The sequence below is a fragment of the Heteronotia binoei genome, chromosome 17, assembly GCF_032191835.1.
Source record: "Heteronotia binoei isolate CCM8104 ecotype False Entrance Well chromosome 17, APGP_CSIRO_Hbin_v1, whole genome shotgun sequence".
Lineage (NCBI taxonomy): Eukaryota > Metazoa > Chordata > Lepidosauria > Squamata > Gekkonidae > Heteronotia > Heteronotia binoei.
The window spans coordinates 19,982,084-20,007,346 of NC_083239.1; the positions used below are offsets into that span (position 1 = coordinate 19,982,084).

At 47.0% G+C, this 25,263-nt stretch overlaps 1 protein-coding gene across 1 annotated transcript in view; it reads right to left on the bottom strand.

Annotated features, from left to right (window-relative positions):
• SPOCD1 (SPOC domain containing 1) overlaps positions 1 to 25,263 on the bottom strand; it is a 121,014-nt gene that overhangs the window by 62,873 nt on the left and 32,878 nt on the right. The window contains exons 7-9 of the mRNA XM_060257907.1: positions 12,091 to 12,205; positions 1,825 to 1,984; positions 956 to 1,072 (exon numbers count right to left, since the gene is read on the bottom strand). Coding sequence (XP_060113890.1) covers positions 956 to 1,072; positions 1,825 to 1,984; positions 12,091 to 12,205 — 392 coding nt within the window. The remainder of the gene's footprint in view (positions 1 to 955; positions 1,073 to 1,824; positions 1,985 to 12,090; positions 12,206 to 25,263) is intronic.

Here is a 25,263-nt window from a genome sequence, read left to right on the forward strand (position 1 = left end):
TATCCCACCATAATGACACCCAAGGCAATGTATATATCTTCGTCCAATCACTGATCATCAGACTCAGACAGGTTTACTTTCCGCAAGGTGGCTACTAGGGATGGGCATGACCCAGGAAACTGGAAATTCATGGTTCATGATGTCTGACAAACGATGAACCACAAAACCTGCATGTACCTTTCCATTTAACAAACCAGTCCATGGTTTGTGAGTTTATAAGGCTTGTGGTGCAGTAGAGCAGTTTCTCCACAAACCAGAGGCATCAAATCTGCAGTATATCTCCCCTAGATGCCCTTCTACCCACTCTTCAAGTTGTGTGCAGATTGACTGGGGGGGAGGGAGATCCTAGAGTTCAGTGTGCAAAACAGGAAGGAGTGTGTCAAATGCACCTCCCTGCCACCAGCTAGAGGCATCAAACTCCAAGCAGACCTCCCTGGGATGTCCCTATACCCACCCTCCAAGTTGTGTGTAGATTGGCTTGGTGTGGGGCGGGGGGAGATCCTAGGGTCCAATATGCAAAAGGGATCCATTTTTAATGGCTTTTGCAAGCTGTGCTGCCACTACACAACTCAAAAGCGAACTCAGAAAGAATGTAAATGCCTTCTGAGTTCACTAGCCAAGCTGCACCAACACGGCTTGGAAAAGGCATTTAAAAAGACCATGGTCCCTGTCAAGTCCATGGGTTGGGGGGAGTGATGGTATGAACTTCAATTAAACCATGAATCAAGCCCAGTTCGTCATGAATTTAGGTTCGTGAACCAGTTTTTGCCCAACCCTAGCAGCTGCATTCTTTGCCTTCCATCTTGGGAAGTATTTTCTCCCTTCCCCTAGTAAGACAACTGCCCTGTGGTCTACTTTTCCAAGTACAGAGAGAGCAGCAGGTTTGGGAGGTAATTTCAAAAGCCAAGAAGTCATCCCATACTGCCTTTCCCTGAGTGCAAAATGGGTGACTTACATGCTTTCTCTTGCTGGCTCTCCACTCTGCAAGGTCCTCAGGTGCCAGTTCTAGAGCATTCATCTGAACCAGCCTCTTTGGAGAGATCACCCCAAGAATCACCTTGCAGAAAAGCTGCTAGAACAAAAGCAAAGCCATAAGAAACAATTCAAAAACATCTGTTTTCAGATCAGTTTCCTTGTGAAATGAGAGCATGGAAGAAGTGTGTGAGAAACGTGTATATCTAACCAAAGGAAAGCAAGTATGCATAGGTACCTCAAATCAATGCTACTCTGACATCCTTATGCTGTCCCCGTCAGCCAGAAACCCTCTGCGTCCAACTCTGAATTTAAAACTCTTCTCTTTCTGACAAACAGAGGACTTCAAAAAAAAAAAATTCCTTTCCACCCCCATCTTAGCATGTGAACCTATGACACTAATTCCAGCACACTGGAGTTGCAAACAGGCATCAAACAGGACTTCATTGTTATGGCTCAAGCAACATGCCATACAGAAACTCTGAGAACATTTCTGCATACTCAAGGATCCCAACTAAAGCAGCTACTAAAGAAGCCAACTCATGCCACTAAAAAGGAAATTCATGGTGCAGTCCTAAACACCCTTCTAATCCCACTGACTACAATGGTCTTAGAAAGGTGCAAGTCTGAACTGCCCCATCAATGACCAAACACAGCTGAGAAGTCTCAAGAAGGAACCAAGAGACAGTGCCTCTGAGTAAAGTAAGGAACAGTAGAGGTTTTTATTTTCTTTAACCAGCCCTTCATCCCAATTAAATCTTTGCTTACTGAAAAGGATTTGTAAAGAAGTCATGAGGCAAACAGCAGGAAACTGATTTACTTATTCATTCATTTATGCATGCTATCTCTGACCTGATTTCTTGCAGACTTCAGGTTGAAAAGCAAGCTGCGATACTTGTTTTTGTAATGTTGGTCAACACAGCAAGAAAGGTTGAAGAGTGCCTTCTCCACTTTCTTTGCTATCCTCAGAACGGTATTTTCTTGCACACTGAGGTCAGGAGAATCATCCAACCTGGCAAGGAACATGCTGTTATCAAGATGAGTAGCCTCACATGCTAGTTCTTTTCAGTTTAACTCACAAATGAGGCAGCTGGAGATCCTTATCTAAAACCATCGAATTCAAACCACCTGGTGCTCAGGTTTTAAGCCCTAAATCAGAGGTGTCAAATTCATTTGTTATGAGGGATGGATCTGACATGTCACTTTGTAGGGCAGGGCCACGTGTGCTAAAATGTAATGCCAGGTACTGGAGATATTTTACCAGTGACCAGGACCCACACCCCTCCTCAGCACCTAACTAACCACCTTTATGCTCAATATGGACAAGACGTTTTGCACAGCTGAGAGAGCTATTGCCTGACAAGCAAGGTGCAACAACCAGAGATCCATCCTCATGGCTTTTTAAAGATTAACACAGAGGTGGCCAACGGTGTCAAGTCGGCTGATTCAATAACGAGGCCTTGTTGATACAAAATTTCTAGTTTATTGATATCATTGTTCTCGACTACAAGGAGATTGAAAGACTGAGGATCATACAGTCAAGTGTAATCATATAAGGTATACTTCAAAGGGATTCTTTAGGGAGGGGGTACTATGCAGGGCACATTCACACATTGATGTTACAAATTCGTTCTCAGGCCTGTTGTGGCCTTGGGCGGATCCTCCCCCGGTGCCCAGCCTGAGAAGGCACCATAATCTCTTTCACATATTTCAAAGCAAAACTACATAACAAAGGAAGGGAGGGGGGAAAGGAGAGTTCGAGCTAGCAGCATTGGTATACAGTGTGGCTTTTACCCAGAATGCTTCCCCCTGAACCAAAGATGAAACACAGACTTGACCAGAGTTAAAGCAGACTTGACAAACGGTAGCTCTCCGGATGTTTTTTGCTTACAGCTCCCATCAGCCCCAGTCATTGGCCATGCTGGCTGGGGCTGATGGAAGTTGTAGGCAAAAAACATCCGGAGACCTACCGTTGGCCACCCCTGGACTAACACATTGCTTTTTATAAGCTGAAGCACAAAGGGCTGCGTTCTGTTATTGGAAGTGCAGCAACTAAAGACAAGTGGCCAAGTGGCATCAACCAAGTGGCATCAACAGGCTTTGGGGAGGGGGTGAGGCAGCCATACAAAACCTTCCTTTGTCAATGTCCCAAATTCAGCAATAAACTTGAACCACAAGAGGAACAGCACTACAAGTAAATGTTCAAGAGCTGCCACTCTCCAAAGATGCCCACTCCACTTTAATTGCCTTTTATAGACTTTTTTTCCCTTTCAGCTCCATGGCATTATCCAACCACCCAAAATATGTTTTTAAATAATTTTTATTGTTATATATTCCAACACCACTCCACCTCTGTGAGAGTCCCAGGCCATAGATACATTATAATATTCCATATATTTATAACTATTAACATTTCATCCAAATACAACTCCATCACTCTGTTTAAACTTCTTATCCATTCATTTTCTTATTAACCAACCAATCGTCTTAAATTGTTTAAACTTTTCCAAATACCTCACCATCTTTCTAAACCAGCCCTCCTCCTGTTCCCCAACCTTTAATCCGTTCATTCTTTGTATCTTCATCGTTAAATACTCCAATATTATTATATTATTCATTTTATCCCTCCAATGATTGACAGTTCCTCAGCATCTTTCCAATTCCTTGCTATCACTTGTCTTGCTCCTACTAACATCAAATTAATCCATTTACTATCCTCTTTTGATCTTAATCCCACACCATCCAAATTAATAATTGCCATTGCTTTAGATATACTTATTTTTCTTCCCATAATCTTTGTCATCTCTATGCCAACCTGAACCCAGAATTTTTTCACTAAGGGACAATCCCACCACATGTGACTGAAAGTTCCAATTTATCCACATTTCCTCCAACAATTTCTACTCCGATTTAGAAATATAATACATCTTAATTGGTGTATAATACCATTTCTGTATCATCTTCAATCCCTGCTCCTGCATTAACCTAGATGTTGTAACAAAGGGAGGTAATCTAAAAATCCTCTCCCAATCTTCATCTAAAATTTTATCTTCAATATCTGTTTCCCAATATTCCTTCAAAAATTCTCTCGGGGATTTCCCTGTACCTAATAAAATCTTATACAATTTTGAAACTATTTTTGACTTATCTTCTTCATAGGGAGTATTAATTCTTTTACCAAAGTTTTTAAGTTCTTCCTCCTTCAACAATGAGGAGATTTGACTTTTTAACAACCAATTAATATTATTCAAAATATTATACTCCTCTTTCTTCATCCCATCAGTACCCCAAACCTCTTTCAATTCTCGAATCGTAATCCTCTTCAGTTTATCTCCTACTTCCTTTGACAGCGATCCCCTTAATGGAGCAAATTTATCATAATACCACATTTTAGTAATAGATGATATCTCCGGAGCGAGTTCTTTTTTCCACTTCTCCCATACCCTATTGGGCCCCATAAAGGTTGATAATCTACCAGGGATCGAGCCTTCTCGGTAATGGCGCCTTACTGGTGGAACCAGCTGCCGGAAGAGGTGAGGGCCCTGCGGGACCTAGGGCAGTTCTGCAGGGCCTGCAAGTCAGTCCTCTTCCGGCTGGCCTATAACTAACTGACACTGAGAATTTTGGATGGAGCTAGAGTGCATTCTGACAGACTGCTGGTTTTTATGTTTTATTAATGTTTTATTAATCTACTGTTTTAACTGCTGCTATGTAATTGTTTTTAAGCCAAACCTATGTAAGTTTTATATGTTGTAAGCTGCCCTGAGCCACTTCGGTGGGAAGGGCGGGATATAAATCAAAATATAAATAATAAATAAATAAATAAATAAATAATTTATCACCTATCTTCTTCCTCCTTTTCGTTCTATCAAATAAACTTTCCTTTCCTCCTACTACCTCTAAATTTTCCTTTTCTATCCCGTTCAGCTCTTCTAACTCTCCCTCCAACCAAGTCATTAAGTGCCTTAATTGATATGCATCATCATAATAAATTATGATAAATTATATCCCCCATCTTTAATACCATAATATCTATACCTACTAGCTGTCCTTGGTTTCTTTGATGCAAAAACAAATCTATCTATATCTCCTTGCCACCTCTTCAGTACGTGTTCTGGTATATGCCAAGGCAGTACATAAAATAAATAAGTCAACCTAGGAACTAGAAACATTTTAACCACAGCATTCCTTGTACTAATTGATTCTTTCCTCTTCCTCCAGTCTCTCATTTTAACTTAAATTCCACTCCAGATTCTTTTATAATTATACTCAAATACTTTTTTAATATTCCTAGGAATATTTACCCCTAGATACTTCACCATTTTATTTGCTATGGGAATACCCAAAATTTTTGAAGCTGCTAATTGTAATCCTGGTTTTACATTAACACACATCATCGAAGATTTTGAAAAATTCACTTTTAACCCTGACACTTCCTCAGATTCCTGTAATATCTTTTTTAAAGGTGCCACTGCGGGCTCCACATCTTTAATTGTCACCATCATGTCATCTGCATACATTGTTAAGAGATTCCCATCTATTTTCCCTTTACCTGGAACTTCAAAGCCTATAATTCTTTTGTCCTTTTTTAATTTATTCACTAACAGTTCCAATGCTAAAATAAATAACATAGGGGATAAAGGGCATCCCTGCTTCGTACCACTCATTACCTGAACATATCCCTCTACTGATCCACCAACTCCTATCAACGCCTTGGATTTAGAATATATTGCCTCAATCATATTTTGAAATTTCTCCCCAAACCTATACTTTTGAAATATAATCTTCATGTACGTCCAGTCCACAGAATCAAAGGCCTTATAAATATCCAACGCCAAAAGCATAAGTGGCAAATCCTTATTTTTAGCTAAATAAACCATACCTATCACCTTCCTAACTGCCTCTACTAAATTCTTTTGAGGCATAAACCCAAATTGATCTTTCCCTATCAATTGTGTTATACATTTTTTAAGTCTCATTGCCATAACCTTTGCAAATATTCGATAATCCATATTGGTGATAGAAATTGGCCTATATGAATCCCTTAAAGTCTGATCTTTCCCAGGTTTCAGAATTAACACCAATCTCGACTCCAACCATGCAGGCGGTGTAGGAGATCCATCCAAAATTCCTTGAAACAATTCAGTCACATGAGGCACCAATATATCCTTAAAATGCTTATAAAATACTGCATTAAAACCATCCAGTCCAGGTGCAGATTGCATATTCATAGAATCTATAGCCATCTTAACTTCTTCTTCCATTATATCCTTATCTAATTCTTTCCTACTGTGACGGAAAGCAATGGGTTAACCATAAACTGAAGACGCACAGGGCTGCGTCAGGTGACCTGAGGGTGGGGGTAAAGCGCTCAGAGCTCTCAGGGAGAAAAAGAAGTTGAGTAAGAGAAACTGCTGAGGCAGGAGATTCAGTCAGTTGGCTTCTGACAGAGAAGGTGCCTGTCAGAGAAGTCTGTCAGTGGGGACCTGACAGAGACTGAGAGGGTCAGTTCGAGCCTGCCAGAAGGGCTGAGAGAGCAGTTGATCCTGTGAAGGAGCTTGAGGCGGAGACAGGGAAGTCTTCCAGAGACTGCAAGCTCGACAAAACCAGCCAAGAGGGCTGTGTGTGTGTGAGTCAGTTAAGACCTGAACGGTCACAAACACCTAGAGATAACTCTGAAGATCTAGTGAGGTGGTTGAGAGAGTGGATGTGGGTCTGAGACACCAAGAAGGGCTGAGAGGAGAGACTCCAGTCGAGGGGTGAGACTTGACACATCAATCCCAAGAGGCCAGACCTTGGCTAGAGGTGGAGAGTGAGTTATAGGAAAACTGTGAACTGTGTAACTGTGAGAGACTCAAGAAAAGACAAAGGGATTGTAAAGCCTGAAACAACTGAGCAACGTATTAGCCTGTGTAAATATCTCCCATATCCCCAGTTTAAGACTTTGTGTTACAATAAATCTGTGGTTTAAGTTAAAGTTCTCAAGAGCCTATATTTTGTGGGAAGAACAAACAAAGCTGCTGTGGTCTCATCAAATAAACAAGTAAAATACCCCGAAGAGACTGAAATAAAGAGATCCAGTGAGGCGGGCGCTGCTATACCTACTATCTTCCCTTAATTCTAAAAATTCCAACCCCTCACAGAATTTTTCTGTATCATCATTTTTAATCCCTTTATTTGCATACAATTTATTATAAAATTCTATAAAATTCTCCAGTATCATTTTAGGTTCAGTTTCCAAAAACCCTATATCATTCCTGATTGCCTTAATATTTTTCCTTACCTGAAAATTCTTAATTTTATTTGCTAAAATTCTTCCTCCTTTCCCTTCGAACTCATAATACTTCTGTCTATCATACCATAATTTTAACGTAGTCCTATTAACATCCAATACATTCAACTCTTCCCTTTTCCTAACTACTTGTTCTTTATCCTCCTTCTTCTTAGATTTCCTAAATTTCTCCTCCAATACTCTAACTTCTTCTTCTACTTCTTTAATCTTCCTATCTTTACCCTTCTTCAATCTCACCAAATTCTGTATACACACACCTCTAATAGTGGCTTTCATTGCTTCCCATATTATTGTTAATGAAGTATCTGATTTCCTATTCTCCTCAAAATATCTTTCCATTGCATTTTTAATATTACACTTACTTTCTTCATCGGCCACTAACCATGGATTAAACTTCCAATTATAAGATCTATTACAATGACCTATTTGCAAAAAGGCTGAAACGGGGGCATGATCAGTAATCTTAATCATTCCAATCTCCATATCTTTTACCCAATTCCTCATTTCTTGAGAGACTAAGATTCCATCCAATCTTGAATAAAGTCCATGAACGGCAGAGTAAAAAGAATACACATCATCATTAGGAAACATTTCCATCCATAATTCTAGCAGACCAAATTTCCCGCACACTCTTTTAAATTTCTCTGCCTTTCTTTTTTTAACATTGCCTTTCCCTTGCAAGTTAATATTAAAATCCCCCCCTATTATTTTAGTATAGGGCGAAAATTTTTCAAACTTCTGCAAATATCTGTACAATACATTCAACTGATGCACATTAGGGAGGTACAAAGAAGCTAAAGCCACCAGCTCTCCCTCCAAATGACCCTGTACAAAAATAAACCTTCCATCCTTATCTCTCATTACTTTATCTTCAACAAAATCTATTTTAGAATTAAATACTATTCCCGCCCCTCTGCTCTTCGAGGAGCCTGGAGCAATAAATTTCTTACCTTTCCCAAATCCAGGAAAATTCATCTCTCTTTCCCCCCATTATATCCCTCCTGCAAAAACACCACATCTGCTTTTAATTCTTGAATATATCTCCCAGCTCTTGCCCGTTTCACTGGATTTCCTAGCCCTCTAACATTAAGAGTTGTACATATAACATTAACATTTTTTGTCATATTATACCTAACCATAGCTCTTCCCCATCTCTCTTCTGTTCTCTACCAGCCTGGAATTCTAAACCCCAACAACCCTTAACCAACCCCGCATGATGTTGCTTATCTACCCACCACCTACACTCCATTACCGGTTCCACCCATCCAAGAGAAATGCAATATGCCAATGCTCGTGGCATATCTCTTGTATAAAGAATTCTTCCCAATATGTATTCACACACCTTCTTACTCCATTCATAATCCACCCATTCACCCTTTGGATCCCAATCATCCAACCATACCCCAATCACACCATCCAAACATACCAACATCATCCCAATCAGCCACCATCTACACCTCTTCTTCCCATTCATACCACTAAACACATCAGACATCCAGCTACCACTGACATCCATATTGGGGGGGGGGGGAGAAAAAAGACATCTCTCCCATACTGTAAACTCAAAAAGAACAAAAAAAAAAACCAACCAAAAAAACCGTTCATGTTGAGCTATTCCGGTCCTTTTATCTTCTTTCCTTCTTCCTTAGTCCATCTTTCCTTAATCATTTCTTAGTCTTAGTCCTTTCCCTGAAGTCCCAATTCTTTTTTTCATCCTTCTTTTTTTTCCTCTTCTCTGAGTGTTCCCCATTTCCTCTTCCAAATCATTTTCCCCTTCTGACTCCCAGTCAGGGAATTGCTTGTAATCCTTAGGCAGCTGCAATCCCACACATTTAAATAGCTCCTCCATCTGCTTCTGATCTTCTGCAAACAACTCTACTCCTTCATGCAACATTTTCAGAGCAAAGGGTGCCATTCTCCAGCTGTATTTCATTCCTTTATCCTGCAGCACCTTGGTAAACACTCTTAACTTTTTCTTCCTGTTAATCGTTTCCTGTGATAAATCTTCAAAAACCAACACTTTCTTATCATTATACAGTAACTCAGGGGTCCTCAAACTACGGCCCGCGGGCCAGATGCGGCCCGCTGAGGGCGTTTATGCGGCCCGCTGGGTTATGGCAAAATCAGACCAGAAGTGACGTTCAACCTAAACTCGCGTTAGCAACGCACACTTCCGGCACTGGGCTGAGGCGGCGGAGACAGAGTGTGAGGTGATGCCGAGGTGAGGTGAGTTCCCAGGCCGGGGTGTGTGGTGTGGGGAAGGGAGAGAGATGCAGAAGACGGAGAACTGACGGCCCGCGGCCTTGTACAGTAACGGCAGTCCAGCCCTCCAACAGTCTGAGGGACAGTGAACTGGCCCCCTATTTAAAAAGTTTGAGGACCCCTGCAGTAACTTATCATGCCTATCCAAGGCCTTCATGCCTTTAAGCACTTGCTCCTTTAATATATATTTTCCAAAGCACATTACCACATCTCTCGGCCACCTCCACTCAGCTGTCTGCTTCCCAACTCGATGAATACGATCCAAAACTTCCCTTGAAATCCCTAAGTCTGGGAGCATTTTAGCCATCCATTCAATCACATTATCCATGTCCTCCGTTTCTGGAATATTTTTCAACCGCAAATTTGACCTTCTGGCCTGATTTTCCAAGTCCATCAATTTATCTTTAAAGTATTTATTTTGTTTTTTCAAATATCTGGACTGTTTTTGCAAAAAGTTAATTTTCTTCTCATTTAACTGCGCCATTTCCCATGCACTATTCACAGTTTCTGCCATGGCTTCAATGGCCTCTGCTAAATTAGTTATTTTTTCATCCACTATCTTTGTTACTGCTTTAATAATGCTATGTTTGGCTCCTTCCACTGCTTTCTTTACTTCCAATTGAAAGTCTTTCGGTTTCATTACCTTATCTTCACTTTCTGCTTCTGAGTCCGAAGTCGCCATTGCCGTTTCTCTCAGCACACCAATTAGTTTTAACCTTATCCTCTAGCCAACTTCCAGACAACTTTACTCCCACTTCACAACTATCACCAGCTTATATTAATGTCTTCAAGGCTTTATTTGACATTTTTATCACCAGAAGAAGGAATACTTAATTCCCTTTAGCATTCTACCGGGAGCTCAAACAAAACGCGTCTTCCTCTCCGCTGAGCATGCCACGCCCCCCCCCCCAACCACCCAAAATATTACTTGCCATGTGCAAGTGCACAGACACACATCCACCACCCACCTCTGCTGTGCCACATGTCAACCCAGCACACATTTCTAAAGCCCTGCTCCAATTGCTGATTTACGCCTTTACCCTTCTCATCCGTCATCCTTGCTTCCATTCTGTTACATAATGCAGTACTTGAATGCAGGGAGCATACATGTGTTTCAGCTTTGCCTCTTATGACAGTGAGGTAGGAGAGAAGCTGTGCAGTTGGGTCAGTGGGTTAGCAAGCTCTGGCTCACTCCACTCATCAGGCCTCCTCCACCCCCCAATCCTTGGCATTCTGCATTCATTGCACCTCCTACAAAGAGCTGGTCTTTTCTCTCTCATCTGGGCTGCTGTGCACAGAAGCACTCAACCAGTCACTTCATTCACATGTTTACATAAGCAAGGACATTTGGCAAACTGGCCAGTGGCTTTCCACAGACCCCTGTGTCTGTAGGCATCTTCCCTGGGTTGCCTGCAAGTGACAAGCCACTTGGAAAGGTGGGGCCAAAGAAATTCTGCCTGCCATATATGAACTGTCAGTCACCTTTCCAGCAGCATAGGTGGCACAAGCAGGAGCCCAGTACACTCTGGACAGAAAAGGAGATGGCGGCAGTGGCAGACAGCACATCCCAGTCTGGTGCCTTGGCCAAGGGCAGCAAGCAGGCCCCAAGGGGACTAGCAAACAGAGCTCAGGGCCAAATAGGGTTGCCAGGTCCAACTCAGGAAAATATCTGGGGACTTTGGGGGTGGAGCCAGAAGCAAGGTCGCAACCAGCACGACTAAACTCCAAAGGGAGTTCTGGCCATCACGTTTAAAGGGACCACGCTCCTTTTAACAGCTTTCCCTTCACTGGAAGTAATGGAGACTGGAGGCACCTTCTTTTGGGGCTCATAGAATTGGACCTTCTGGTCCAATCTTTTTGAAACAAGGGAGGGCTGAGGAGAGGCATCAGATGCTCTGCCTCAAAAAACATCCCCCTCCAGAGCCGCAGATATCCACAGATCGATTCTCCATTACACCCCAGTCTCCGTAGGATATAATGGAGTACTTGGTGGACATTCAACCCCCCCTCTGCCCCACTTTCTGATAACCCTGAAGCAAGGAAAGGGCCTCCAAACCAGGGGATCCCCTGCCCCCAACAAGGGATTGGCAACCCTAGGGCCAAACCAGTCTTCCTTGCCCCTCCAGGTTGGACAGTCCCTGGTGATCTGGGGGAAGATCCTGGGGAAAGTCTGAATTTGAATGGACCTTAGCAGGAAGTATAATACCCCAAATATAGGCCCTTCAAGTCCACATGCAGACCGATTTCTCCTCACACCCCAGTGAAGTGGCATGGTCATGATGACCTAGTGCCAAATATAGGCCCTTCAAGTCCACATGCAGACCGATTTCTCCTCACACCCCAGTTGCTCACAGGACAGATAACAGCCCTGGATGGGCCAGTTCCAGTCTCCGGGGCATATGTTTGACATGTCTGCCCTAAATGGCTAGGGACCAAGGTACTTCCTGTATTGGACAACCACCTCCTGTACTGTCCTGCTTGAGAATTATTAATTATAGGTCAATTTTAATCTGCCTTTTTTCTATTATAAGATTCCTGGTAGAAGAGGCAGGCAAGCACTTTACCTTTTCTGTAGGACCTCCCTCAAGGCATTAATAACTTTAATGCGGCTCTCTTCTTCAGATAGTTTAGAGCTGATAATCTGTCGCCTGCTGGATCTCTTCCTTGCTGTGGTATCGTCTTAGAATAAAAGGAAGGAAGAAATTTTAGTGAAGTGACATGGTCATGATGCCAATCTAGGACATTTGTGGAATCTGTGGCTGAATTTCCCAATAGCAAAAGTATCTTTTAAAAAACCCTCTGCAATGCATTATATTAACCCAATGATGCACACAATACTTCCCATCTCAATTACAGTGTCTGGCCATTTCTGAATATTTAACCTGCTAATTGCAGCTTCAAAGACAAAAAAGAGATTTCAGTCTGAAGATAATTAGCTGAGTAATCCTGAGGTGTTCTCAGAAGTCCCACATTATTCAATGGGGGTGGATCTGACTCCCAGGAAAGTGTCCTTAGGACTGCAGCCCAGGTCTTGCTCAGAAGCAGCTTCACTGTTGGGGTGAATACAAACATTCCTCCCAAATTATAAACCCATTTTCTTAAGGCTTGCACTACAAAATGGCGTTGGTGCCTCAACATGACTTTGTTCCCTTCCATTGTCACCGAGATGCTGTAAGATGGTTATATCATTGTCAAAGCCACCCAATGAACAGCACCTGTGCCATCATACAGGACAAGAGGGTCACCCCTCTGATAAGAGCCATGAACTTTAAGCCAACCTGTCCTCTGCTTAGAGACTGTAGCTGAAGTCTCTAAGCAGAGGACAGCCATGGCTTGTGCAGTTCTGTCATCTACTCACAGTAAGTGCTGGACTGCTCATTCTGATACCTAGCGAGAAGGAACTGTACCGAAAAATCTAATCTAGTATTTGGTACCTGGTTTCGATCTGGCAGTAGAGTGTAGTAAAAGTTACCTAAATAGCACCATATGCATGCTAATGGTAAAAAAATTAATGAGTTTATAGGGTGACTAAAGACAGATTTGCCTCTCCCAGATATCCATTTGAATTTTAGTTATTTATACTTGCTATGCAGGGACAGTTTAAGTCTTAGCATCGCCTGCAACTTTTAGTATGTGTTTTGAGCATGCTGCGGGCTATGTGGGAGGGAGGTGTCTCCACAGGAGTTATTTGGAGTATGGGAAGACACAGTGGTGGGAGAAGCACAGCAGGAGTTAGGAGAGTCAGAGGACAGTTAGCTTCCATTCCCCCCATCCCACACGCTTCCAGACCCATTTCAGTAAACAATCTGTGAAGCCTTACGCTGCTGGGTGAGAATGCCACATTAGGGAGGGAAGAGTGGGATCAACATTGGTGCCAGCTGTAACACCAGAGCTGTGCTTCTGTTTCCCTTTCCTGTTTCCAGATAAAAAGCCTGGCTGTGGCCAGAGGTTCTGTTAGCAAAGATGGAAGACTGAGAGGAACTGTGTGGCTCTTAGCCCATGGCTTGTGTCCTGGTGCCTTGGACAAGCTGGCCCACTGGTTACTGGGTGGTTACTCAGTTTTTCCCAGTTGGTTTAAATTAGATTACATTTCATTTGTCCTTTTGTTTGCTTTACTGTTGTAAGCTTCTTTGAGTGCCTTTGGGAATCAAAGTAGCTAACAAATATTTAAGTCTAGTGACAGTCAAGTAAATGGAAAGGTGTCTGTCTTCCAGTATTTAACCCTGGATGAGCAAGGGGACTGGGCATGTGTTGCTGAGGAGCAGTCATACAGCATATTAAAAAAGCAGAGCAAAGGAGCAGTTAGAATGAGGAAGGCTACCAACCTTTACTCTCGGTAGTTCTGTTATAGAACTTTAAAATACTGCTTCTGCAAGGTTGTTTTTTTTTTCATTTTTAAAAATGTCCTTTGCTGCTGAAACAAAATGCAAATTCACTACCTCGTTCTCCTAAAATATTCCAGCAGCTGAACTGGAGCACAGAATTTAGGTTTCTTCTCCCTTCCTCTGCAGAATTCCAGCACTTTCAGAAGCAGTATGCAAGATCTGAAAACAGTCACTGAATGAAAAGCAAGAGCCACAACATGCCTTGACAGCTGCTCTTCTGGGTACAGCATGGCTTTCAACAGTTTAGTAACTGTGATGGACTTCTTTAGCTTACTGCTAGTACAGGGATAAAGCATTCAAACAAAGATATTGCACTCTCACACTTCTTTCCCCAGGGAAACTAAAGTTGCTAGCAGCTCCTTTTCACTCGGAAAAAACATCATAGCTGAAAATATTTTAAGCACAGAAGCCTTTACTGCTTTAAGACCAACAGAGTTTTATTCAAGGTATAAGCTTTTGTGGGCATGCACAGTTCTTCAGAAATATCTGAAGATGATACCATGAAAGGGAAATAGATTCAGGTTAGTAGCCATGTTGGTCTGAAGTTGCAGAACAAAGTCTGATTAGTAGCACCTTTAAGACCAACAGAGGTATAAGCTTCGTGTGCAGCACAATATATTGAAACGGAAGTTACCAGTCCATACATATAGATAGAGGGTGAGAAGTCAATTGGCATACAACATAATAAAAATGTTTAATAGATACAAGGACCAAATAGGAATAATAAGCTTAGTTTGTGTTTAATTCCAAGGGGGGAGACATAGTGATGGAAATAAATGTCAAAATTAGATTGATGGGCAGAAATATCCTTAATTATGGAATGCTGAGAGTAATTAACTGGGACCCTGCTGCTACTCTCCATCCATCTTTTCTCAAGCATGGAGGCAACCTTACAGCATCTTCTTTTTGAAGTGGGGTGACTGGCTGTGCAGAGTAGTCTCTCCTGTTCCCAGACCAGAGAAATAAATTCCAAATTTACCGTTCCAAATTACATTATCCTACTATTCATTACATTATATTGCAATCTACCATTCTAATCTACTATTTCAAGTAAGACATTTTTTAAAAAGACAATGTATGTCTGTCTCTTCTGGGGCAATGGTGAGAATAGAGATGTAAGAATTGAATTAAATTAGCATATGTAGAGAGATAAGAAACCAATATCCCTTTAAGTCCTGGGAGTTCCATTGTTCTGAGTGTTGTTGTCATGCGTCAGCCAGGACTCACTGATATTGAGGACTCCTCAGGAGAAGAGGAGCCCCCTGTAACCAGCCTTAAGTTTACAGATGCTAACTAGCAGGAAAATGAGCTGCAGGCTTGTCAGGATTCACAGGCAATAACTGGTGCAGGCCACCAACACCCTCCAGTTCAGCAGGTGAACCTCAGTTGGCTGTTCCCAGTCCACCAGTATCATACCCTCAGAGCACTGCAGACAGAGGCGGAGACCAGAGCTACAAACAAGATAGAATCATAGAACTGGAAGGGACCTCTAGGATCATCTAGTCCAACCCTCTGCACAGTGCAGAAAACTCACAAACACCTCCCCCCTAAATTCACAGGAGCTTCATTGCTGTCAGATGGCCATCTAACCTCTGTTTAAAAACCTCCAAGGAAGGAGAGTCCACCACCTCCTGAGTGTCACGGGCTGAGTCCGGGTCAGGCAAAGTCCAGGGGCAGTCCAAGGTCTGTAGCTGGTGAGCAAAGACGGTCCAAGGCGCCAAAACCGAATCACAGTCCAGGTATCGCAGGTCAGAGGTTCAGAAGCCGAAGTCAGGGGGTCCAGAAGTCAAAGCCAAAGTCAGGGAGTCCAGAAGCCAAAGTCAAAAGCCGAAGTGGATGCTAGAACGTCAGGTAAGTGACTAGTTGCTTCCACAAAGCCTCCTCCCAAAGCCCACAGCTATAAAGCCCACTGCTGGCTGTTGCCCATTTGGGCTAATTGCTGGCTCAGAGAGGCAGCCAGGATCCTGCTGAGACTCAAGCATCCTCACTCCAGAAGGGCCAGAATCCTTTCAAAACTCAGGGCTCAGGGAGCGTCTTGCTCGTGAGCGTGCCGCCCTCCTCCGATCCCTGAGGTCCTGACGAAGGCGGTCACGCACACGAGCCACCCGAGAGGGCGAGGCAGGGGGGCTTGGATCTTCTCCAGCAGGAGGCAGGGGTACTGGTGCAGGTGGCAGGGGCACAGTTTCTTCTGCAGGCTCAGCTTCTTCTGCAGGGTCCGCAGCACCCATGACACTATCCCCCCCCCCAGGGCCCTCCTCCATCGAAAGGCCTGGGAGGTCGGGATGGTCGTTGTGGAACCGTTGCACCAAGTCCGGGGCATGAAGATTGTCCACGGGCTCCCAAGACCGCTCTTCCGGGCCATATCCCTCCCAGTCCACAAGGTACTGGAGGCCTCCACGATGGTACCGGGAGTCCAGGATCTGGCGCACCTCATATTCTTCTTCGTCATCCACCAGCACCGGTGGTGGCGGCAGTGGGGAAGGAGGCCGAGCTGGGTCGGGGGGTGCAGCCGGAACAAGGAGGGAGCAATGAAACACAGGGTGAATGCGGAGGTGGGGTGGCAACTGGAGCCTGAAGGCAATGGGGTTTATTTGTTCCATGACGGGTAGGGTCCAATGAACCGTGCATCCAGCTTGTGAGACCAACCAGGCCGGTGCAGGTAGCGAGTTGAGAGCCACACATGATCCCCCGGCTGCACTGGAGGGCCTTCTTGCCTCTTCCGGTCCGCAGCCCGTTTATATGCCTCCTTGGCCCGCTGTAGCTGCTCTCGGAGCAAGTCTTGGCTGGCGCAGAGTTCTTGCAGGTAGGCATCGACGGCGGGGACATTCGTGGGTGGCAGGATCGCCGGGAAGAACCGAGGGTGGTACCCGTAGGTTGCAGCAAAAAAGGTCATTTGGGTGGATGAATGGACCGCGTTGTTGTATGCAAACTCCGCTAGGGGCAACAGAGTGGGTCCAGTCATCCTGCTGGTAACAGGTGTAACAGCGGAGATATTGCTCTAGCGTGGCATTGGTGCGCTCTGTCTGACCATCTGTCTCTGGGTGGTAGGCTGAGGACAGGTGCACTCGAGTACCCAGGCTGGAATGGAGGGCTTGCCAGAACCGAGAGGAGAACTGGGGGTCCCGATCTGAGATCAGGTGGGCTGGGAGTCCGTGCAGATGAAAGATGTGTTGCAGGTAGAGCTGGGCCGTCTCCTGAGCTGTGGGAAGTTTCGGGCACGGAATGAAGTGGGCCATCTTGGTAAATAGGTCGACGACCACCAAGATACAAGTCTGACCCTTGGATCGCGGAAGTTCTGTGATGAAGTCCATCGAGATGGTATCCCAGGTCCTGAGGATGTGGGCAAGGGCTGTAGCAACCCTGAGGGTTTGGCTGGGATGTCTTTGGCCCGTCGGCAGACGTCACAGGAGTTGACATGACGGGCAACATCGGAGCGAACTCGTGGCCACCAGAATTCCCTTGTCAGAAAGTGGGTGGTCTTATGCTGTCCAAAGTGCCCGGCGGGTAACGAGTCGTGGGTCAGGCGTAGCACTTCTGCCCGCAAGGGCCCGGGTGGCACATAGAGGCGTTCGCGGTGTAGCAAGAGGCCGCCTCGAGTCGTGAATTCGCCTGTTGAGTCATCTTGGAGTGCCTGGAGGTGTTGCTGGACCCAGGGATCATTGGCCTGGCTAGCCCGAATGTCCTCCACGAGTGCTGGTGAAGTGGAGGTGGCTGCAAACACTGAGGGCGGCAGGATGGGAGCAGCGGGCGCGGTCTCAGTTGAAGCAGGGGCGTATTCCGGTTTCCGGGAAAGCGCGTCTGCTTTCCGGTTCTGGGTATGGGGGATGTAGGAGACCCGGAAGTCGAAGCGGGAGAAGAATAGGGACCACCGGATCTGGCGCTGGTTGAGACGGCGGGTGGTCTGGAGGTGCTCCAAGTTCCGGTGGTCGGTGAGCACTTGAACAGGGTGGCGAGCCCTTTTGAGGTAATGTCTCCAAACCTCAAAAGCCGCCTTGATCGCGAGCAACTCCCTCTCCCAGATGGTATAGTTCCTCTCTGCAGCAGTGAGCTGGCGTGAGTAATAGGCACAGGGCTGGAGTGGCTGGAACGACTCCTCGCGCTGGGACAGCACTGCTCCCAGGGCCACGTTGGAGGCATCAGCTTCCACCGTAAAGGGAAGCTAGGGGTCGGGGTATCTCAGGAGTGTCCCGGTGGGAAAGCGGGTCTTCAGGGTGGAGAAGGCGTTATCGGCCTCTGGGGACCAGCGGAAGGGTTCTTTGGGGCGGAGTAGTTGAGTCAGGGGTGTGGTCAGGGATGCATAGGCCAGAATCCTTTCAAAACTCAGGGCTCAGGGAGCGTCTTGCTCGTGAGCGTGCCGCCCTCCTCCGATCCCTGAGGTCCTGACGAAGGCGGTCACGCACACGAGCCACCCGAGAGGGCGAGGCAGGGGGGCTTGGATCTTCTCCAGCAGGAGGCAGGGGCACTGGTGCAGGTGGCAGGGGCACAGTTTCTTCTGCAGGCTCAGCTTCTTCTGCAGGGTCCCCAGCACCCATGACACTGAGGAAGCCTGTTCCACTGAGGAATTGCTCTAACAGTCAGGAAATTCTTCCTAATGTTGAGCCGGAAACTCTTTTGAATTAATTTCAAAAGACCATTGGTTCTGGTCCTACCTTCCGGAGTGAAGGAAAACAATTCCATGCCATCCTCTATATGACAGCCCTTCAAGTACTTGAAGATGGTGATCATATCACCTCTCAGCCGTCTCCTCTCCAGGCTAAACATCCCCAGCTCCTTCAACCTTTCCTCATAGGACTTGATCTCCAGACCCCTCATCATCTTCGTCGCCCTCCTCTGGACCCGTTCTAGCTTGTCTATATCCTTCTTAAAATGTGCATGCCTCCTAACCTGACACCAGCTGCTTGCTGGTAACAAAGATGAGTAGTTGCAAGACTACTTCTAACCGCTGGGTGCAAGCATGACCCTTGGGCATGGGGCTATGAAAACCAGTCAAAAGAGACTGTTAGGACACAACAAATACAACAGACGCTGAGCCACCACTTCTGATTTGCTGGACATTTGGACCCCTGACCCTGGACTGAACGACTGTTGTGGATCAGCCTGAGTCAGCTGGTTCCAAGGAGGCTGAACAGCTGGAACATTACAGATGAGAGCATGCAGCTAGCTACTGACAGAAGGGCTTTGGATGCTACAGTCACACAAGCATCTGAGGAGCTGTCATCAGGGGACAGCACCCCAACAGCTCAGGTCGCTGATCTAGGTTCAGACTAAGTTCCGCAAGCCATCTTGCCCCCATCATCCCTGGAACTAAGAGAATGCAGACAAAGGAGACCATGGAAAGAGCTCCTCAAGAGGAGAGACAGCATGTGCCCGGCTACCCAGAGACACCGGGCACTAATAAGCCAGGGCAAGCATTAGCCCAATGCAGCACAGCTGTGCATCCAGCAGTCCCACCCTCCCACTCAGCCGCATCTGCAGCCCTCCTTCCAATAGCAGCATGAGGGTCCTGTAGAGATGCCTGTACTGGCCAGGTGGTGCAAAGCAGAAGTTAGTAGCCACTGCTCCCTCCTTTCAGAAGCTGCATAGTTGCTGCTGGCCAAGCCCAAGCCAGACCACTGCGGCCCAAGCCTGCTCCTGCCTACCACCTGAATGCTGCCTTCCTCCCGCTGCTGCTGCACCTCTGTGGGGGAGACCATCGATCAGACTGGGCTAAAAGCAGAGGGATGCTTTGTGCAAAGGCAAGGAGGGACAGCTTGGGTCTGTACTGCACATGAGGCTGGGAACAGTTGAGGCTCAGTCAAAAACATGTTGGCTAAACTAAATGCGTTTCCCTCCAAAGTTTTACAAGGGAGATATTATCGAGTCCCTTTAGGTGACAGACTCTGTTCCTGTGGAGCGAATATTCCCGACTCAATTCAGCATATATTGCTTGGTTGTTCCTTTTATCATAATCTCCGTAAAGATATTTTTGTAAATTTTCTTTCTCCCCAGATTTGTCAATTCTGCCACCCTGTTATTATTTATTGAATGATACTGAGAGGGAGGTTAGCAAGGCTATGGCAAAATTTTTGGCTGACATCCTTAAATTTAAATCTGACCATGTATGAATGCATCTGTAAGCTCGGTTTCATTTTGATTTTATCTCCAATGTTTAAATTTTTATATTCTGTGTATTTTTATTTGCAACTGTTATGCCATTAAAGGTTTTGTATGGTATGGAGGCTCAGTCAAGGGAGAAAAGGGAGCTGGAGAAGAGGCCAGGCTTGAATAGGGGGTTTCTGTGCAGATGGAAGTCCTGGTAGCCAGTCTCTGGGATCGGGGGGTGGGGGGTGGGGACCCAAGTTCTCTATCCAGCTGGGGGACAGCTTGAGGCTTTAAGCAGCTACAAATTCATGCCAGGGGGTTGGCCTTTGGTTGCCTAGACATACACAGAGAGAACCCCTGGGGTTAAAGGATCCATGAGTTTGGGGCAAGGGCTGCCTGCAGAACTTTTGATTCCAGAATTTCCCCATGCAGATTTGGGCCTACTGGACTTACTACCATTCTAGAGGGCTTGCAAAACGGAGCTGTTCCATCAAGCTTTTGGCTGAGGCAAGTGGGCATCCTCATCTCATCTCATTTATTTTCTTATTGATTATACCATCTAACTGGCCTCCTTGCACTGATTTGCCATCCTGATAGACAGGGACCGGGCCAACATTGTTGACATTTGTCATTCAAGACACCTATGACTTCTATGACTCAATCTGCAAATTATGTAACTTTATTATGAGAATGATTTAAACCCCCCCCCAAGCTTTGATGTATCCCAATAAATGCTAGTGCTTGTTCCCTATACGTTATCACTCTCAAAGACCTTCTGCAAGAGTAACATTGTTGTAATCAATAAATGAAACTTATTTTCAGAAGAAAAGAGTTCTCTCATTGTTGAAGTCTCAATGAACCCTGCGCTGACATTTTGAGAGTGATCCCTTAAAAGGGGCTTATCGGCACGAGTTACTTCTAGCGAATGGCTACAGAGGCACCCGACGACCGAGAGCCCTGCATTCCAGAACTACCAGGGTCCCTGGCGTGGTACGTTACCGAACAGTGAAAACCAAGAAAAGTGAGCAGCCAGGTGCTCTTTATCACCCTGAAAACGTGGAAGCACCGCACGTCCACCACACTAATGGACGAGGCCGTGCAGCGACACGCCAACCTCCTCCGCAACCCCGGGGACCCGGAGGACCAAGAAAACTCACCCAATACAGCCGGGGGGCCCGCCGGAGCAGCGGGGCCCGGAGGGGGCCCGGAGCCGAAAAAGACAAGCGGCCAGCAGGGTGAATCCCTGGACGAGGACGAGGACAACTCGCGGGCTTCCTCCTCGAAGCCCAACACGATGGAGGAGCTCCGAAGGGAGATGGAAATATTGGGGTGTGACCTCCGACAGGAGATGAACATCACCATGAAGCTAACCCTGAGTGAGGTGCAGAAGCAAGTTGACCGAGCAATCGCGGGCATCGCGGGGGGAGCGACCGGAGCGGCAGCACCGATCCTCACCCAACCGGCTGCACCACCGGCCCCGGCGGGGGCCCCTAACCCCCCAGCACCAGGGGCGAAAGTGAAGACCCGGGAGCTGCACGTTACCTTTGACGGGAGTGCGGACAAGGTAGAATACTTCATAATTCAAGCCAACAGCTACATGCATTATTGGGGGTCTACCTTCCACGATGAATACAGCCGGGTGGCGTACCTGGGGTCGAAGCTGGAGGGCAAGGCTCAGATGTGGTATGTGACACTCTTCAAGACCAAGGGCCCGGAGGTAGCCATGGTGGCCGGGTTCCTGCAGGCACTCCTATCACAGTTCGAAGACCCCCTGAGGGAGACCCTCACCATCGTGGCCATAGACAGCCTCCGCCAAGGGAACAAATCCATCAGGGAGTACTCCCTGGAGTTCCGAAACCACAGCCACAAGATAAAGAAATGGAGCGAAGCGATGAGAATCTGGGCTTATAAGAAGGGGCTGAACCCGGGCTTACTGGACCGGGCCCTGGGGCAAGTATGGCCCGACACCCTGGTCGGTTGCATCCAGCTCGCTGGAGAAATCGAGACCAACATGAAGGAGGTAGCGATCCAGCGCCAGGGGCTCCAGAGCTGAGCAAGCCGCGACGCGCAGCCCGTGCCCAAGACGGAGGTGAAGAAGGCGGGGGGGAGCAACCCCCAAGGCCTTCTCGGGAACCCACAAGTGCTACCAGTGCGGAGACCCCAACCATCTGGCCGCCAACTGCCCTGAGAAGACCTGAGCCAGTACCCCGTCATCAAAAGGGGCACCGGGCAACTTCAAGAAGCCGAGTAAGCCGAAGGAATCGGGTCGCAGCAGCACCGCCCTGTCGATGGTGCTTGACGAGGATTCTATAATGTTGGAGGAGTTGGGGGAAGACCCATGGGAAGCCGAGCTGGTGAGAAACGAGACCGACCTGCACTAGATGGTGCCCAGCGGCAGGTCCCGGGAAAGTGGCACCACTACGGGTGAGAGTTTCGGGGGAACTGATGTTCATCCCATTGACTTTGCTAAACGTGAAGCTTAAACGATTTGTGCATGCACGAGCTCTTATAGACTCCGGGTGTACGCGGGAGCTTATCACCCCGCGACTAGTGGACATGTTAGAGACAGCCAGAGAGCGCCTTCCCCGAACTCAAGTTCGAGCAGATGGACGGGACGCGCATGAGAGGAGAACCATGCACAGAGCAGATGCAAGAAATTCTCATGGGGGTGGAGGACCTTTGGGACTTAGAAGTATTCGTGATTGCCCCCTCCTGTTCTTTCGACATTGTGTTGGGGGTTGGGTGGCTGGCTAGGCACCAACCAGACATTCAGTGGGGGGAGCACACGATAGACTTTTTGGATCGGAGGTGCACCTCCCACCTGTGGTGGGAATCCTGGGCCCCCGACCCCCACCCAAAAACAAGAAACTGTGCGTGACCATAGAGGAGGTGAGGACCATCCCTAAAGAGTATCGAGACTTCAGGGGGGCGTTCAGCGAGATCGAGGCGGACAAGCTCCCGCCTCACCGAGCCACCGACTGCGCCATAGAACTCATCCCCGACCAACCATTGCCCAAAGCCAAACTGTACTCTATGGGGTGGGTGGAGAAGGAGGAGCTGAGAAAGTTCCTCGAAAAGAACCTCCGTCAGGGCTTCATCCGCCCGGCCACCGCGCCGCACGCGGCCCCGGTCCTCTTCCGCAAGAAGAAGGACGGGAGCCTTAGACTTTGCACAGATTTTCGCGGGATTAATGGGATTTCAATGTCCAACGCCTACCCCATCCCCCTGAGGGGTCGATATTTACCAAACTCGATTTGCGGGATGCCTACTTCAGGGTCAGAATAAAAGAAGGGGATGAGTGGAAAACGGCGTTCAACACGCCAATGGGACAATTTGAGTATTTGGTGATGCCGTTCGGGCTTCAAGGGGCCCCCGGGGTGTTCATGAACTTTATCAACGAAGTCCTACCGAAGTACCTGTACCGGGGGGGGGGGGGTGTACCTGGATGACATCATTATTTACTCAAAACACTTGACCTCCCACGTGAAGTTGGTCCAGGAGGTCTTGACCACCCTATATCAGAATAAACTGTATGCGAAACTATCCAAACGCGAATTCCACAAGGAGGAACTAGACTACTTGGGTTTCCGGGTCTCGAGGAAGGGATTAGCCATGGACCCAGCAAAAATACAGGCAGTTTTGGATTGGGAGCCCCCGAGGACACGTAGACAGCTCCAATCTTTCATCGGATTCGCGAATTTTTACAGAACGTTCATACAGGGGTTCGCGAAGGTGGCCCTGCCCCTCACAGACCTCTTACAGACCAAAGGGAAGGGTCCCGAGGCAAAAAAGCCGGGCGCGAAACTGAACTGGACTAGCCAGTGTCAGGAGGCATTCGACACCCTGAAGCGCCTCTTCACAAGCGAGCCCGTGCTAGTGCACCCGAACGAACTTAAGCCTTTCGTGGTTCAATGTGACGCCTCCGACACGGCCGTAGGGGCAATATTAATGCAGAAAGATGAGGGGGCTGCTTGAGACCCTGTGCTTACATCTCCCGAAAGTTCTCGAGCGAGCAGAGAAATTGGTCGGTGTGGGACAAGGAAGCCTACGCAGTCACTTTCGCTTTAAAAACCTGGCGATCGTGGCTGGAGGGGGCCCGAGTCCCTATTGAGATTTGGACCAACCACAAAAACCTGGAGGCCCTCACGGGGCGCAGAAAGTTGATGGGGAAGCAGATACGATGGGCGGGGTTCTTTGCCAAATTTGACTTTACCCTCCGCCATATTCCCGGGTCTAAAAACTTTTTGGCAGACGCTCTCTCCAGACTGCCCCAACATGAGAGCGAGCGAGAGGAGGTCATAGACTCTCTCATTCCCCCCGAGGCCGTGGCTGGAGCCGTGCAAACCCGCTCTAAAATGGCGGCGCAGACCAAAAGCCCATGGGGGGGGGACAAGCTGATCTCGGAAGCTGAAGCGGAAGGGAAGGACTGACCCGAGGGGATAGAGAAAGGGGAGGGAGGTTTCTGGTACCACGAAGGCAAACTCTACGTCCCCAAATCCCTTAGGGTGGAGGTTCTCCAACATTGTCACACCAGTAAGCTAGCGGGCCATTTTGGCTATGTGAAAACCCTCCACATGGTGCACCGGCAATTCTGGTGGCCACAAATGAAAAAGGACATCTCGGAGTTTGTGCAGACCTGTCCCACATGCATCATGGCAAAAAGGAGGGGGGGAAAGGTACCGGGCCTCCTTCAACCCCTCCCCTCAGCAGATTGGCCCTGGTCAATAGTCTCAATGGATTTTATCGTGGAACTGCCACCCTCGAGGGGCCGGGCAGTGATACTGGTGGTGGTGGACACCTTCTCCAAACAAGCCCACTTTATCCCCTGTAGGAAATTTTAGGCATGCCTGAGGGGGAAGAGGAAGGTGGGAGGGAATTTGGGCGCCAGAGGCCATAAACGGTTTTGAAGTGCAGAGAAGCGCGGCCGCTTCCCAGGCGCCGGCAAGGACATCAGCTGGGAGGGGGAGTGAGGATGGCCCAACGGAAGAGATAACAGGCGTGTGAATCAAACACCTCTGAAAGCAGAATGTAACTTTATTATGAGAATAATTTAACCCCCCCCCCAAGCTTTGATGTATCCCAATAAATGCTAGTGCTTGTTCCCTATACGTTATCACTCTCAAAGACCTTCTGCAAGAGTAACATTGTTGTAATCAATAAATGAAACTTATTTTCAAAATAAAAGAGTTCTCTCATTGTTGAAGTCTCAATGAACCCTGCGCTGACCTACTGGAGTTGAATCCAATAGCACCTTGGAGACAAACAGGTTGC